Source organism: Narcine bancroftii, chromosome 9, assembly GCF_036971445.1.
Source record: "Narcine bancroftii isolate sNarBan1 chromosome 9, sNarBan1.hap1, whole genome shotgun sequence".
Taxonomy (NCBI): Eukaryota; Metazoa; Chordata; class Chondrichthyes; order Torpediniformes; family Narcinidae; genus Narcine; species Narcine bancroftii.
The window spans coordinates 32,313,968-32,328,836 of record NC_091477.1 but is presented as its reverse complement, the minus strand read 5'-3'; the positions used below and the strand labels follow the sequence as shown (position 1 = coordinate 32,328,836).

Below are 14,869 nucleotides of genomic sequence, written 5' to 3'. Positions count from 1 at the left end.
TGGGAGGAGGGAGGGGGGGGAGAAAATGGCACTGTATATGTGTGAAAAGGAAAAAGTGTGTATCATGGTTAATGTGATTTATGGTGTGAAAAATAAAATTTTTTTAAAAAAAAGCAGTCCCTTACTAATGGCAGAGCATACAATGACCAAATGATATGGACTGGAATATTCCTTGTTCCTGGTAACATAGTGAGGAAATATACTGAAGTTGGTTCATCTGTCGCAAATGATTTTGAGGGAAAGGCCATAGTTTTAGGGACCTGCTGTCATTGCATACTCAAGAGCTGCAACCTGTGTTATTTTTAAAACAAACGTGAAGTTTTACAGCCAAAGGAATGGATGTAAAACAAATAAGTCATGCTGAAATCAAGAAAATAGAATGAGATGACCAGTTAGAAAATAGAATGAGATAACCAGTTAGAAAATAGAATGAGATGGCCAGTTAGAAAATAGAATGAGATAACCAGTTAGAAAATAGAATGAGATGACCAGTTAGAAAATAGAATGAGATGACCAGTTAGAAAATAGAATGAGATGGCCAGTTAGAAAATAGAATGGGATGACCAGTTAGAAAATAGAATGAGATGACCAGTTAGAAAATAGAATGAGCTGGCCAGTTAGAAAATAGAATGAGATGACCAGTTAGAAAATAGAATGAGATGACCAGTTAGAAAATAGAATGAGATGACCAGTTAGAAAATAGAATGAGATGACCAGTTAGAAAATAGAATGAGATGACCAGTTAGAAAATAGAATGAGATGACCAGTTAGAAAATAGAATGAGATGACCAGTTAGAAAATAGAATGAGATGACCAGTTAGAAAATAGAATGAGATGACCAGTTAGAAAATAGAATGAGATGACCAGTTAGAAAATAGAATGAGATGACCAGTTAGAAAATAGAATGAGATGACCAGTTAGAAAATAGAATGAGATGATCAGTTCTGCTTCTTGACAAATGAATTATGATTACAAATTTTTATCAATGAAATAATATTTTTAAAATAAAGATGAGCTAAGAAAATAATCAAAGAATTTGAATTATTGAAAGTCATGTTGGCATGAATAATTTAACATGCAGAAATTATAATTATTGAAGATACAAAATTATTCCCAATGATTGACTCAAACAGACAAGTGATTTTTCTGACAAGTATAAACTACAACTAAATGGATAAATTTATGGATCAAATTTCATGATGCACAGCCTGCTTGAAAATCAATGTTGTTGATTTAATTTGAAAAGAAGCATCATATGAGAAAAATACTATTAGTGGTTTCAGCAGACCTTGATAGGAATGTTCAAACCCCAATGCATCATTGATGTTTTGCATTTCAGAAAAATATCATTCACTTTTTACATTGATTTTACTGTCATGATGCAAATTTGCAGGGAGCCGCTAATAAAACATGTCATTGTCCTTCAGAGAATCCTAAGGAGCTTTTGAAACCCCTGTTATCCAGAATTCAAGCAACCAGCAAAAAAAAGCACAAAGGTAAAAAGGTAATAAATATGGTAGTTTAAAATTGGTGTATCTCACCATTAGTTCACCAATCAATGCAACACACAATCTCAAGAAACAGAAAATTCACTCATCCAGCATCCTATCAATCCCCATAATCACTGGATGCCAGAGGTTTTACTGTATCCATTTTTGCAGTGCAAGCTTCTCAATTAATTTTAGTGCTGTAATAACTTTCAATGTTTTCTTTCCTTGTAGAATTACATCTTCAATTAATGGATGCTCTCTTATCTGGAGTTCCAATCACATAATTCACAGATAGAATTGTTTTGTCCTAAAATATACTGGAAAATTGGAGGTTTTTTTTAAATCAATTGACGAGATGGAATTATAATCCTCACTTACACATAAGTACTTATTGCAAAAACAAAGTGCACTATTTGCCAAAGGCCTGAAGTTATCTCAAAGAACATATTGTAATACCTGTATTCCCTTTACTGATGGTGCAATTAAGATCCTTATAGGAAATTAGTAAATAGGTGAATTCTTTTTGACACAGTCTTGATAGACATTTTTAAAAAAGACAATCAAGCAATTTCTAAGACCAAGACAAAATAGTTATGTAGGTAATGTACGACCCTACTGCGAGATCAATTTATGTAAATATCCTGAAAATTTCCTTCCTAACCTGAAATTCACCATGCAATTGTCACAATTAGCTTTAGACATTGTTTGGCCAATTTTTATTCCAATGTTCTAGCATTCATATGTAATCTCTAAAATACTTTATATGTAAGATGAACTGTCAATTCCGAAGACAGATATTTCTAGACCTCGACTGCCATCTGGAAGCCACAGCTATGGCGCCCACCATCCTTTATGTCTCTGGCTCTCCTCCACTCAGGCATCTGCTGGCAATTAGGCCTCAGGTGACTTTGTCTTGAGCCCCCCCACCCCCTCTAGAATGTCTGGTTTTTACCACTTTCCAAATGACAGACATTTTAAAACTATTAAAATTAAGGGCTGAAAGTGAGGTGTTATTCCTCAAGTTTATCTTGCGCTTCATTGAAACAGTTTGAGAGGCCAAAGACAGAGGTCAAAAGGGGACTACGTTGCAAGATTAAAATAAATGGGAACTCATGGATGATGCTGTTACTGAAGGAAGGTCTCCTACAAACCAGTTACTCAATCAGCTTATCTAACAACAGTGAGACAAAATCATTAGCTTTGATTGCTGCATTCTAAAATTGAGCATGTACGAATAAATTGCTGTTTCACCTGGAAGATCTTACAAAATTAAATCAGTTGTTTCTCTTCCCATATTAGCCATTAATTAGTATTTCAAACAATCATGTATTTATTTCAGGTTTTTTTTCTACCAGTTGCAGTGACCTCATAGCTCCATCATTTTTATTCTTTCTTGTATGTACATATTCATCCCTTCTAAGTACACTTCCTTAGATCGGCTGCTATTAACAAGTTTTCTCCACAGTCTCTTCAGTGGGATCACCAGATTTTTCAGATTCTCTTGGCCTCCGTTCCATCACCAACATTCATTTTCTTCTCTCCACCCCTTGTCTATTTTTAACAATTACTTATTCACGTGTAAGGTCATTGACCTGAAACATCAGCTCTGTTCCTTTCTCCAAAGATGTTTCCTGAGCATTTACTGTGTTATCTGATTTTATTTCCTATATCCTGTATCTGGATTTTTTTTTTGCTTTACTCATTTTAAAAAAAGCTTGCTTTCCCAATTCTACCATCTAGAAAACCCCATGGAAATGAATGGTTCTTAGATGACACACAAGACCTGTTCTGTGTGTTGATACTCTACATGCAGCCCGATATTGGAGCATTGTGATCCATTGGGAGACTTTTGTCATCCAATAAGAATGGGACTGACAATAGGCCCGGGATATACTTTAATTAATTCCAGCATTTCCTGTCAGAAATCGTGACCATAGTCTAAAGGATTTGCCCCTGCTTATTCAATTAACAGCATCCTCTTGAAATAGTTAGCGAGCTTTATAACGTTCTGGCATTTATAAAGGTTTTCATCTCAGCTATTTTACCACATGCTGCCTTGTTTTGAGCTGACAGAAAGTTCTTTGTTAGCCTCTTTTTTTAGCAGATTTTAATTTGCAAAGTTAATTTTTTTTTCAGTGGTAGAGTTAAAGCTATTGGAAAGCTTAATCAAAGAGGGAATTTTTTCCTTGATATATTAATTCATGAGAGAGCATTGCAATCATTTATTTCTATTCCAAATTATTATTGAGCTATTGTTGAGTTAATCCAGTCTCTTTGCCGAAGATATTGCTACAGCATTATTAGATGAAGAATTTCAGATTTGAATGCAACAATGTGGACTGTTTGATGTTGGGGAAAATTTGGAAATGATTTCAAGATTTCATTTACCATCATGTGCACAAAATACACATTTTTTTTTCCTTTGGTCCCTTTGGAGTTATTGAGTGTCTGTGGATCCAGCCACCTCCTTTGATACCACCTCCTGTGCCCCGCTAAGCTCCATAGCCTTATGGCCTCCTGTCAGACCCAAGGTTGAGACATCCAAGTCACACCTCCTTGGTTCCTTGATCCATATGCTCGATATGATAAGGAAGCTATCAAGAGCCCAAAGCCCTTTGGCAGCCCTGCTTTCTAGTCCTGGTACCTGGTCACCAGCAGCCTGAGGCCAGTTGTGAGGCTTCTGGCTGATGAGCCCTGAGATGCATCGTAGTTTGCTCCTGTGGTTTTCTACCCTTTAGGGTCCATTCCAGATTGTCTCTTCCTTGGCGGGAGAATGTGATTCTGCTCAGGTGCCCCACAGCAATCCACTGCTTCCTTGGTGTCCTCCTCTTTTGAAATCTGATCTGCTGATTGTGGGTGCTACCATCTTGGATTTGAACTTCCATGGATCCTCTTTGTAAAAAGTGCCCCAGGCCCAATTCTACAGTGAATTTAAACTTGCATGGCCAGAACAATTGAGCGGCGTGCTGAATGACCATCACCCACTTCTTCGTATTTTCTGGGTCTGTACCATTGGCAGTGTTGCCATTACCGCAGCACTGCCATCTTGATTACTGAACTTTATAAGATGGTGAACGGGGAGATGAGAGTTTAGGCTGTGACCCCAGATGCCCACTGACCTCCTCTCTCCATGAATGTTGCCTGACCTGCTGAGTTCTTCCTGCTTTTCATTGTTTACTCAATATTTCAGCATGTGCAGTTCTTCAGTTTCTCCAGACAATATAACAGTGGTTTGCAAACTTTTTCTTTCCACTCACATACCACTTTAAGTAATCCCTGACTAATCACAGAGCATCTACTTCATCCTGGCTTATGTCAAGCTTCTTCACCTGACCTGTTCTGTTTGCTATTGTATGCTTGATTCAGTTTAGTTTCTGCTCACGATTTACCCTTAGAATGTTGGTTATGACATATATAATGCTATTGAATGTCAAGGGAAAGTGATTATACAATCTCTTTTTGAATGCACAAATATAACATGGCCATATATTAGACCTACCCTGAATGTTATCTAAGTCACATTTTATCCAAGAATAGATGACTTAAATTTTTTGAACAGAATTGAATAATGTGTTATCAGAGAACCTCTAATTTCTGATATAATGATGGAATGAAAGCCACTAATGGGGTGGTTGAAAATCGTTGGAATTGGTAAACTACTCTGATCAAGTCTTGGAGCAATATCTTTCATGAGGTGAAGCAGATTCTTTGTTCTGTGTGATTCTTTCATAACCAATGTCAACTACAGATAGCACCCTCAATCTTGGTAAGTGGGCAAAGAGTTCAAATCCTCTTCCAGACATTTGGACAGAAAATCTCTGCTGACATTCAGGATCTCAGAAGGCTGCGAAAAGTGGCCAACATAGTTAAGTTCCGACCTCCAACTTCTATCACATCAATGTGAGTTTGCTGCCTCAAGAAGGCAGTCAAAATGATACAGGACCCTCATCACACTGGTCACACCTTTTTGGTGCTACCTTTGGGAAGAAGGTGCAGACGTCTGAAGACCAACAACTCTAGGATTAAGAACCTTTTTTTTCCTACTGTCTATTGGGCTCTTGAACCCTCCACTTAATAACTACTCAAGGAGAAAAAAAACTTGTCTGCACTATTACACTGTTTCATTTGCTGAATGTTTTTTCTTGCTTCAAGTATAACTGCATATTTATTATCTATATTTTTAATATTTATTGTTTCTTTCCATTCTCAGTTATTAAGTGCCTATTATTGAAGTTGCATTTTTAACCAAATTATCTGTTTGCCTGGAGCAATTGTAATTGTGTGTATGACAATAAACTCAGGATCAGGATAATTCCAATGATAAAGTGCTGCATTGTACTCCGATGTGAATGACAATGACTGGGCTGACTGGCAGGATGTTTCTGTCATATGGTTTTAAAAAATAACTTGCCTTGCTATTCTATTTTGATGGCACAATGGCACAGCAGCAGGGCTGGTAGAGGTACTGTCTCACAGTGTTGACCTCTGGTGGAAGCAGTGGGAAGTGTGCATGTTCTCCTTGTGTCTTGGGGTGCTCTGGGTTTCTCCATATTCCAAACGTGCAATCTGATAGATTAATTGGCCATTGTAAATTGTACCTGGTGTATAACTGCGGAAGAAATTTCATGCAGAAAGGTTGACACTGACTTTAAAGTAGTTGGCAAACAGCCTGTTTTAATACAGTGTCTGGATTTGAATATTTGTGATCAGTGAGACATATTATTTGGAAGTTGAGCTGGAGCCTTAACTGTAGTCAAGGATACTAACAGTGGTCAATTAGATAGTTTTATTACAATTAGACAAAACTAAGGTTTTAATAAAATATTGTAATAAAAGTCAAGATATATTTTGCTACAGTTCCATGATGTAATCCGAATTTCTCTAGAAACTTGTATGTCTCTCTGCATAAATATACACATGCTTGTGGAGGTAGACTACAGAGTCAGATAGTAGTGGAGACCTTCTACTTCCTCTCCACAATATATCAAATGAAATGATACTTGAAATGTCCAAGAGGTTAATTTCATTGACAATAACTGAGTAGCAAATTCTGGGAGGCTTAATTGGAATATGGGGAGAATAAAAGGAGATGTGTGTAAATGGCTGCTTCATAGCCAAGCAGGTATTAACGGGCTTAAGTCCCTATTTGTACATTGTACTACTTTCCGACTAAAGTTTAGGCTTGAGACAGGTATTTCCTTTCCTTGGACGAGAAGGTGATTTATGATAAATCACAATCACTGGTGATTTTAAAAAAAATTTTAGATTAATTTGACTTAATTCAGATCTCTTACCCTGGTGGAATTTAAAATTCACGTCTTTTGATCATTGGTCCAGAAACCTTACTGCTGAGTTTACTGTAAGCAATTAATAGCCAGATAACAAGATTTTTTCTCTAATGGAGAAATTTGAGGTGTTGAAATCAGATAACCTCAGTTTTTTTTCTAGAAAATAAGATTTTTTTAAAAAAAGGAGCTGACCAATTAATATCATAATTGCTGGAATAATGTAAAAGTGGTGAATCTATCATACTGACTTCATTGCACTTTGAAATGATCCAATCCTTTCAATGTTCAATCACACAAAAACAGGAAACCAGAATTTATATTGTTAGTTAACCTAAACAGAAGATACACTGGGAAATCTTACAGATACTTAAGAGAGAAATCCTGTCTGTTTTTGTCTATATTTATTGTATTTTTAATTCAATTAAGTATTTAGTATGTAGTTGATTTTCTTGTAGTTTTGTCATTTACCTGTTGTTTTGTCAAGTACCTGTTCTGCCGCAGCAAGAAAAAAAATTCATTGGATGTGTGCAATGTAAACTCATTATATATGTGAATTAATTTTAGAAATTGTATCAATTGATAATTATAAAAGGATTAGCATCAGCCCTGTATAACCTGTATGTTCCATGCAAATGACATGCATTATCTATCAAATACTTGGTAGGTTAATTGGGTGTAATTGGCCAGCATGGGTTTCATGGGCCAGATGCTTTATCATTAAAATTAAAACGCAAAAATACACCAAGGAACTCATCTAACGATCAATTTGAAACATGTAAAACAAATGTGTAATGTAATTGAATTTCTTCTGTTATTTCTATTAATGTTGCTTCCAGTATTAACCATATTTCAGCACTGATCATCAAAGGGATTCATCATGCACATGGTACAGTGTTTTGAAAAAATTCATGAAGCCAAAGTACCTTTGCCAGTGACACAGTCATTATAACTGGTTTTAGACTAGTATCATTGAGTAATCATGAACCACTCAATCCTTCACATTTTAATTCAGCTGGATAAAGATGTAATACTCAGATTCAATGTCAGAATAAAATTACTTCATAAGAAGTTTTCCATCATTTACCTTCAGATTTTCTCAACCTATATGGAATCAACAACATTTTGTCTGATGGTTAAATATTTTCATCACAACTGCATTATATAATGATGTCAGGATTTATCCTATTTATTTCACCACAAACAGTGAAACATTGATCAAAGGCTTCAATTTTAGTTTAATCAAAACAGTAATTTTACTAACATTTCAAATCTGTCATGCGAAACTAATCATTTTATTTTATTTTTTTCTTTCTTTACCTGTGGTTCCTCTTCATATGCTTCAGGTTCAATTTCACCTTCTGGTTCCACTGTATTTTCCTCTAAGATTTCTTTAACAGCTTCTTCCCCCAATTCTTCAGACTGCTACAAGATGAAAAAAATATAAATCTTCATTCATGTTTATCCATTGACTAATGGGAAGATGCAATTTTAACACTGCAGACGAGAAGAATACCATCCATGTGTACTTTCAGGAGGCAGTTCATAAAGATCGAGATGTGAGTGTTGATAGTGAGTAATTGAATAAAGGTAAGGAAGTCATGTAACGGCTGAATAAAACTTTGATTCAGCCATTCTTGGAGTATTGTGTACAAAATTAGTCACTCCGTAATAGGATGAATGTGGAAGCTTTGAAAAGTGTTCGAGAGAGATTTCCAGGAAGTTGCCTGGATTAGAAGGTATGAGCTATCAGGAGAATTTGGACAAACTTTGGTTGTTTAGCCTTGAGCATCAAAGACTGAAAACCTGATAGAAGTTAATAAAATTATAAGAGGCATTGTTAAATGACAGTTAGAATAATTTTCCTGGGATAAGGGACATGCATTTAAGGTGAGGGGTGGAGGTTGAGCTTAAAGGAGAAGTTATTGAATGGCAGAGCAGGTTTGATGGGCTAATTGGCTTACTCCTATTCCTCATTCATATGTTCTGATATTCCCCTTTTATTCTTCTCATCTCACATGTGGAAACCCTTACTGGGCATTTGATAAACTTGTGCTTATTTTTGGTATTGGTAATTTTCACTTAAACTCTTTCCTTTTTAGAAACTTTAAATAAATTCTGAAATTATCCACTGATCTGAGCTTGTTTTTATTTTGTCATTTAAAAAAAAATTATGTAAAGAACCTGTTCAGTAAAGTAAGAAATTCGGTGCACATATACATTGTATATGGTAATAAACTCATTATATATGTTAATCAGTTGGGGGGGAGGGTGCAGGTGAGCTCTGGGCCTGATTTCCCGCTCACCAGAGAAAGGGAACATGCCTCTCCTTTTTCGGCGTAGTGATCACCATATGGCCATTCTCTGGCTTACCAGGCAGGAAGTTACTGCAAATGGCATCCCCTACATTACTGGTTTGTAGCAGCACCTTCTCGCCATTGTACCCCATTTTCAATGAGTTTGCTACATCATGGTGTGACCGAGTGTCCGGCCTTATAACTGGATGGGTAGGCTGGGCTCATTAGCCTTGGTTGGCAGCCAGCCTAAGATGAGGAAAACTCTGATTTCAAACCCAGGCAGAAGGGGATCATTTGCCTTGTCAGGGCATCCATCGAAGACACTCTGACATAACACCTATGACCCGAGGACCTGGCTGTCACCGTCCAGTATGCTAAGCTGTGGCAGATAAACCCTGGGTGTAAAGGGTGCTGCTAGCATTGTGCGCACTGCATTCCACTGAAAAAACATCTACTGTTCAGGCTTGAAGGACATGACCATGTCTATAATCCTTCCTAAATCTTCATTTACAAGAGTGATATTAAATGATTATTATAAATAGATTAGCATCACCCCTTCATAAACTGTGTGTTTCATGCAGGGTACATGCATTCCCCATCAAATACTTGGTAGGTTAATTGGACAATACTGATTTCATGGGCCAGAAGGGCCATCTATTGTACTTGATCATTAAGAATAAAATTTTAAAATACACCGAAGAACTCATCTAGTGATCAATTTGAAACATGTACATGTAAAACAAATGTGCTAACTAATTAAATTTCTTCCGTTATTTCTATAAATATTGCTTGCAGTATTAACAGTATTCCAGCACTGATTATAAACTTGATACATCATGCACATGGTGGTGATTTTGAAAAACTTTATGAAGTAAAAACACCACTTACCGGTGACAGTAACATTATGCTGTAACTGGTTGAACATAATTATTAGTGAATAATCATGAATCGACATGAACTGTTCAATGATTCACATTTTAATTCAGATGGGTAAAGACACAATACTCAGATTAAACGCTCAGCATAAATTTATTCCAAAGGAATTTTATACAATTTATCTGATGATTCTGGTTTCTCAAATAGCTTGCATTTCATCTTATGAAACAACATCTTTTCTGAACAATAACTTTCAATTGGCTGATGGTTAAATGTTTTCACTGCAGCTGTATTATGTAATGACATCAGGTTTTACCTCACTTGTTTCACCTCAAAAAGTGAAACACTACCCAAAGGCTTCAATTTTGGTTGCCTGATACAGTAATGTCATCAACATTTCACATCTGTCATATGCAAATAAATATTTGATTTGATTTTTTTCACCTCTTCATAAGCTTCAGGTTTGATTTTTCCTTCTGCTTCCACTTCTTCAACAGCTTCTTCCCCAAATTCTTCAGTCTGCTAAGAGTGGGGGGAACAAAAGATAAATCTTCATTCACAAGTTTATCCACTGATGAATTCTCAGATACAATTAAAATGGCCATTTTAACACTGCACACAAGGAGGATACCATCCACATGTACTTTCAAAAGGCAGTTTATAAAGATCGAGATGTGAGTGTTGATTCATTGATAAAGGGTAGGAAATCATGTAGCAGCTGTATAAAACTTTGATTTGGCCCTATGGATTATGTGCAAACCTGATTGCTCCCTTACAGGATGAATGTGGAGACTTTGAAAACTCTTCAAGAGTGATTAACCAAGATGCTGTCTTGATGAGTGGGTATGAGTTTTCAGGTGCATTTGGACAAACTTGGGCTATTACTCTGGGTGGTGGAACCACTGTATTACTGTTTATACATGGACAGCTGGCACACCCTTGCTGTTTGTACCTGTTTGTGCATTTGATACTACTGATGCCTATTTTTGGTATTGGTACTTTTAACTTAACTCTTTTTAGAAACATTGCATAACTTCTGAATTGGTCCACTGATCTGAACTCATTGTTTTGAAATTTTTAAAAAAATATAAAGTATCCGTTTGACTGCAGCAAGTAAGGATTTTGGTGCATATGCACATGTATATTGAACAATGTATTTAGCAATAAACTCAATACGTATGTGAATAAATTTTACTATTTTATAATCTGTGTTTATTATGCAAGTTACATGTATTGTCTATCAAGTGAGTGTAATTGGGCAGCACTGTGCTTTATCATTAAAATGTAAAAATACACCAAAGAACTCATCTAGTGATCAATTTGAAACATGTACACGTAAAACAAACATGCTATGTAATTCTCTTCAATTATTCCTATTAATGTTCCTTCCTGTATTCACAGCATTCTAGCCCTGATCGTCAACGGGATTCAATAATGCACAAGGTACAGTTTTTGAAAAAAGTTATGAAGCAAAAGTACCTTTCCCAGTGACAATATCACTACAACTGGTTTTAGACTAGTATCATTGAATACAGGTAATCATGAATTGCTATGAACTGCTCAACCATTCAGCTGGGTAAAGACACAATACTCAAATTCAACATTCAGCATGATGGAAAATTCTTTAGTCAGTTCTTTTATGCTATGATTTAGATTTTCTCAACATTTTCAATTCACGTTATGAGATCAACTACATTTTGTCTGAGCAATCACTTTCAATGAGCTGATTGTTAAATGTTTTTACCCTATTTGTTTAACCTAAAAAAAATGAAACACTGCCTAAAGGTTTCAATTTTGGTTGTCTCAATATAGTAATTTCGCCAACATATCACATCTATCACATGTAACTAAATATTTGACTTTTTTTAAAACCTGTGGTTCGTCTTCATAAGATTCAGGTTCGATTTTGCTGCCTTGTTCCACTTCTTCAACAGCTTCTTCCCCAAATTCTTCAGACTGTTAAAAGTGGGGTGGGGGAAACACATGTTCAGTCATAAGTTTATCCATTGACGAATGGAAGATACAATTAAAATGGCCACATGTACTTCCAGAAGGCAGTTCATAAAGCTCCTATCTGTATTCATTAAATAATGATAAGAAGTCATGCAACAGCTGTATAAAACTTTGATTAGAGGCCATACATGGAGCATTGTGTTTGTGCACAAAATTGATCACTCCATTAAAGGATCAATGGGGAGGCTTTGAAAGCATTCGAAAGAAATTTACCAGGATGCTGCCTGGTTTAACAACAGGAGAATTTGGACAAAATTGGGTTGTTTATCTTGGGCATCAAAGGCTGAGGGAAGACCTGATGGGTTAATAAAATTATGAAAGGCATTGATAAATTACACAGTCAGAATAATTTTCCTGGGATAAAAATGTCAAATACAAAGGGCATACATATAAGGTGAGGGAATGCAGGTGGAGGTGGAGTTGAAAGGAGAGGTCACTGAATGGTAGAGCAGGTTTGATGGGCCTGGTGGCTACTCCTATCCCTCGTTCATATGCTCACCTCTAATTCTTCTGATCTCGCGTGAAACTCACACTGTACATTTGATATAACTTAGGCCTATTTTTGGTTGTGGTAAATTTAATTTAAATTCTTTCCTTTTTTTGAAACTTTGTATAACTTCTGAAATCACTCATTGATCTGAGCTTATTGTTTTGTCATTTTTTTAAATATAGAGCACCTGTTCAGCTGCAGTAAGAAAGAATTTTGGTGCATATATATATTGTATTATAACATATACATGACAATAAATTCATTATGAATGTGATCAATTTTTCAAGAGTGGTAACAAGATTAGTATAACCCCTGCATAATCTGTGTTTTTCATGCAAGTTAGATGGATTATCTATCAAATACTTGGAAGGCTAATTGAGTGCAATTGGGTGGCACAGGCTTCATGTCAAACAAATGAGTTATTTAATTGAACTTCTTCAGTTATTTCTATTAATATTGCTTCTAATAATAACAATATTCCATCACTGATCATCAATGGGATTCATCTTGCACATGGTACAGTTTTTGATAAATTTTATGAAGCAAAATTCTTCTTACCAGTGACAATTACACAAGTATCATTGAATAATCATGAATCAATAAGAACTGTTCAATGATTCACATTTTAATTTAGCTGGGCAACAATATAATACTCAGATTTAACACTGAGCATAAAATTACCTCAAACGTTTTCCATTATTTATCTTATGATTCAGATTTTCTCAACATGTTTGCAATTCATGTTATGACATCAACAACATTTTGTCTGAACAATCACTTTCAATGAGCTGATGGCTAAATGTTTTCACCACAGCTGTATTATGTAATGACAGCAGGATTTATCCCATTTGTTTAACCACAAAGAGTGAAATGCTGCCCAAAGGCTTCAATTTTGATTGCCTCAATACAATAATTTCACCAACATTCTTATCTGTCATGTGGAACTAAACATATAATTTTTTTAAGACCTGAGGTTCCTCTTCATATTCTTCCCCCGATTCTTCAGACTGCTACAAGATGAAAAAACAAAATAAATCTTCACTCATGCTTTTATCCATTAACTAATGGGAAGATAACATTAAAATGGTCGCTTCAACACTGCACACCAGGATACCAGATATTTTCAGAAGGCACTTTATAAAGATCTTGATGTGAGTGTTGATGGGAGTAATTGATTAATTGAATAAGGGTAAGAGAGTCATGTAGCAGCTACATAAACTTTTATTAGGCCATACTTGGAGTATTGTGTGCAAAACTGGTCGCTCCATTACAGGATGAATGCAGAGGCTTTGAAAAGTGTTTAGGAGAGATTTGCCAGGATGCTGCCTGGATTAGAGTGAATGAGCTATCAGACAATTTGTACAAACTTGGGTTATTCATTTGGGCATCGGAGGCTGAGGGATGACCTGATAGAAGTTAATAAAATTTGAGAGGCATTGATAAATTAGAATCATTTACCTAGTGTAAAGAAATGTCAAATACTAAAGTGGTGGAGGTGGAGTTTAAACAAGATGACCTGGGCTTTTATTTAAATATTACACAGAGTGATCACAAGTTAACAAGATTACAAGATATAGGAGATGAAGTAGTCCCGTTGGCCCTTCAAATCTGCTCTGCTGTTCTATCATGAGCTGATCTATCCTCCCACTGAGCCCCACACCCCAGCCTCCTCCCCTTAACTGTCAATGCCCTGAGAAATCAAATACCTCTCAAACTTTGCATAAATATACCCAATGACCTCGCTTCCGCAGCTGCCTGTGGCAACAAATTCCAGAGTCATGTCCCTCTGACTAAAGAATTTTTTCTGCATCTCTATTTTGAATTGACACCCTTTTATTGGGAAGTTGGCCTAGACTCCCCTACCATGGGAAACAATCTTACCACATCTACTCTGTTCAGGCTTTTCAGTATTTGAAATGCCTCTGTGACGCCCCTCTCATCAATGAGTACAGTCCAAGAGCTGACAAATGCTCCTCATATTCTAACTCTTTTCTTCCTCATTATTCTCGTAAATCTTCTCTGAACCTTCTCCAATGCCAGCATGTCTTTTCCTAAAAAATTCCCCAAAACTGTATACAGTACTCAGAGGTCTCACCAGTGACCTATAGAGTCATCACTGCTCTTATATGCTATTCCTTGAGAAATGAATACCAAAATTGCATTGGGCTTCTTCACCACTGACTCAACTTGGAGGGTAATCTTTATGGTATACTGCACCTCTGAATTTTGAATTTTCTCCCCATTTAAATGTCGGCCTGTCTATTTCTTCAAAGTGTATGAACGTTCACTTTCCAACATTGTATTTCATTTGCCACCTCTTTGCCCGTTCTCCTAATCTATCCAAGTCTCTCTGTATCCTCAGTACCATCTGTCCTACAACCTATTTTGGTATCATCTGCAAATTTAGCCACAAAAGCT

The 14,869-nt window shown here is 36.1% G+C and overlaps 1 protein-coding gene across 5 annotated transcripts in view; it reads right to left on the bottom strand.

The window, feature by feature from the left end:
• LOC138743388 (neurofilament medium polypeptide-like) overlaps window positions 1–14,869 on the bottom strand; it is a 39,880-nt gene that overhangs the window by 9,243 nt on the left and 15,768 nt on the right. For 4 of the 5 annotated variants that reach the window (XM_069898704.1, XM_069898699.1, XM_069898702.1 and 1 more), the window contains 4 exons: window positions 13,420–13,461; window positions 11,821–11,904; window positions 10,393–10,470; window positions 8,096–8,200 (listed from right to left, as the gene is read on the bottom strand). In XM_069898704.1, the coding sequence (XP_069754805.1) occupies window positions 8,096–8,200; window positions 10,393–10,470; window positions 11,821–11,904; window positions 13,420–13,461 (309 nt within the window). The remainder of the gene's footprint in view (window positions 1–8,095; window positions 8,201–10,392; window positions 10,471–11,820; window positions 11,905–13,419; window positions 13,462–14,869) is intronic. The other variant, XM_069898701.1, reaches the window with a different exon arrangement.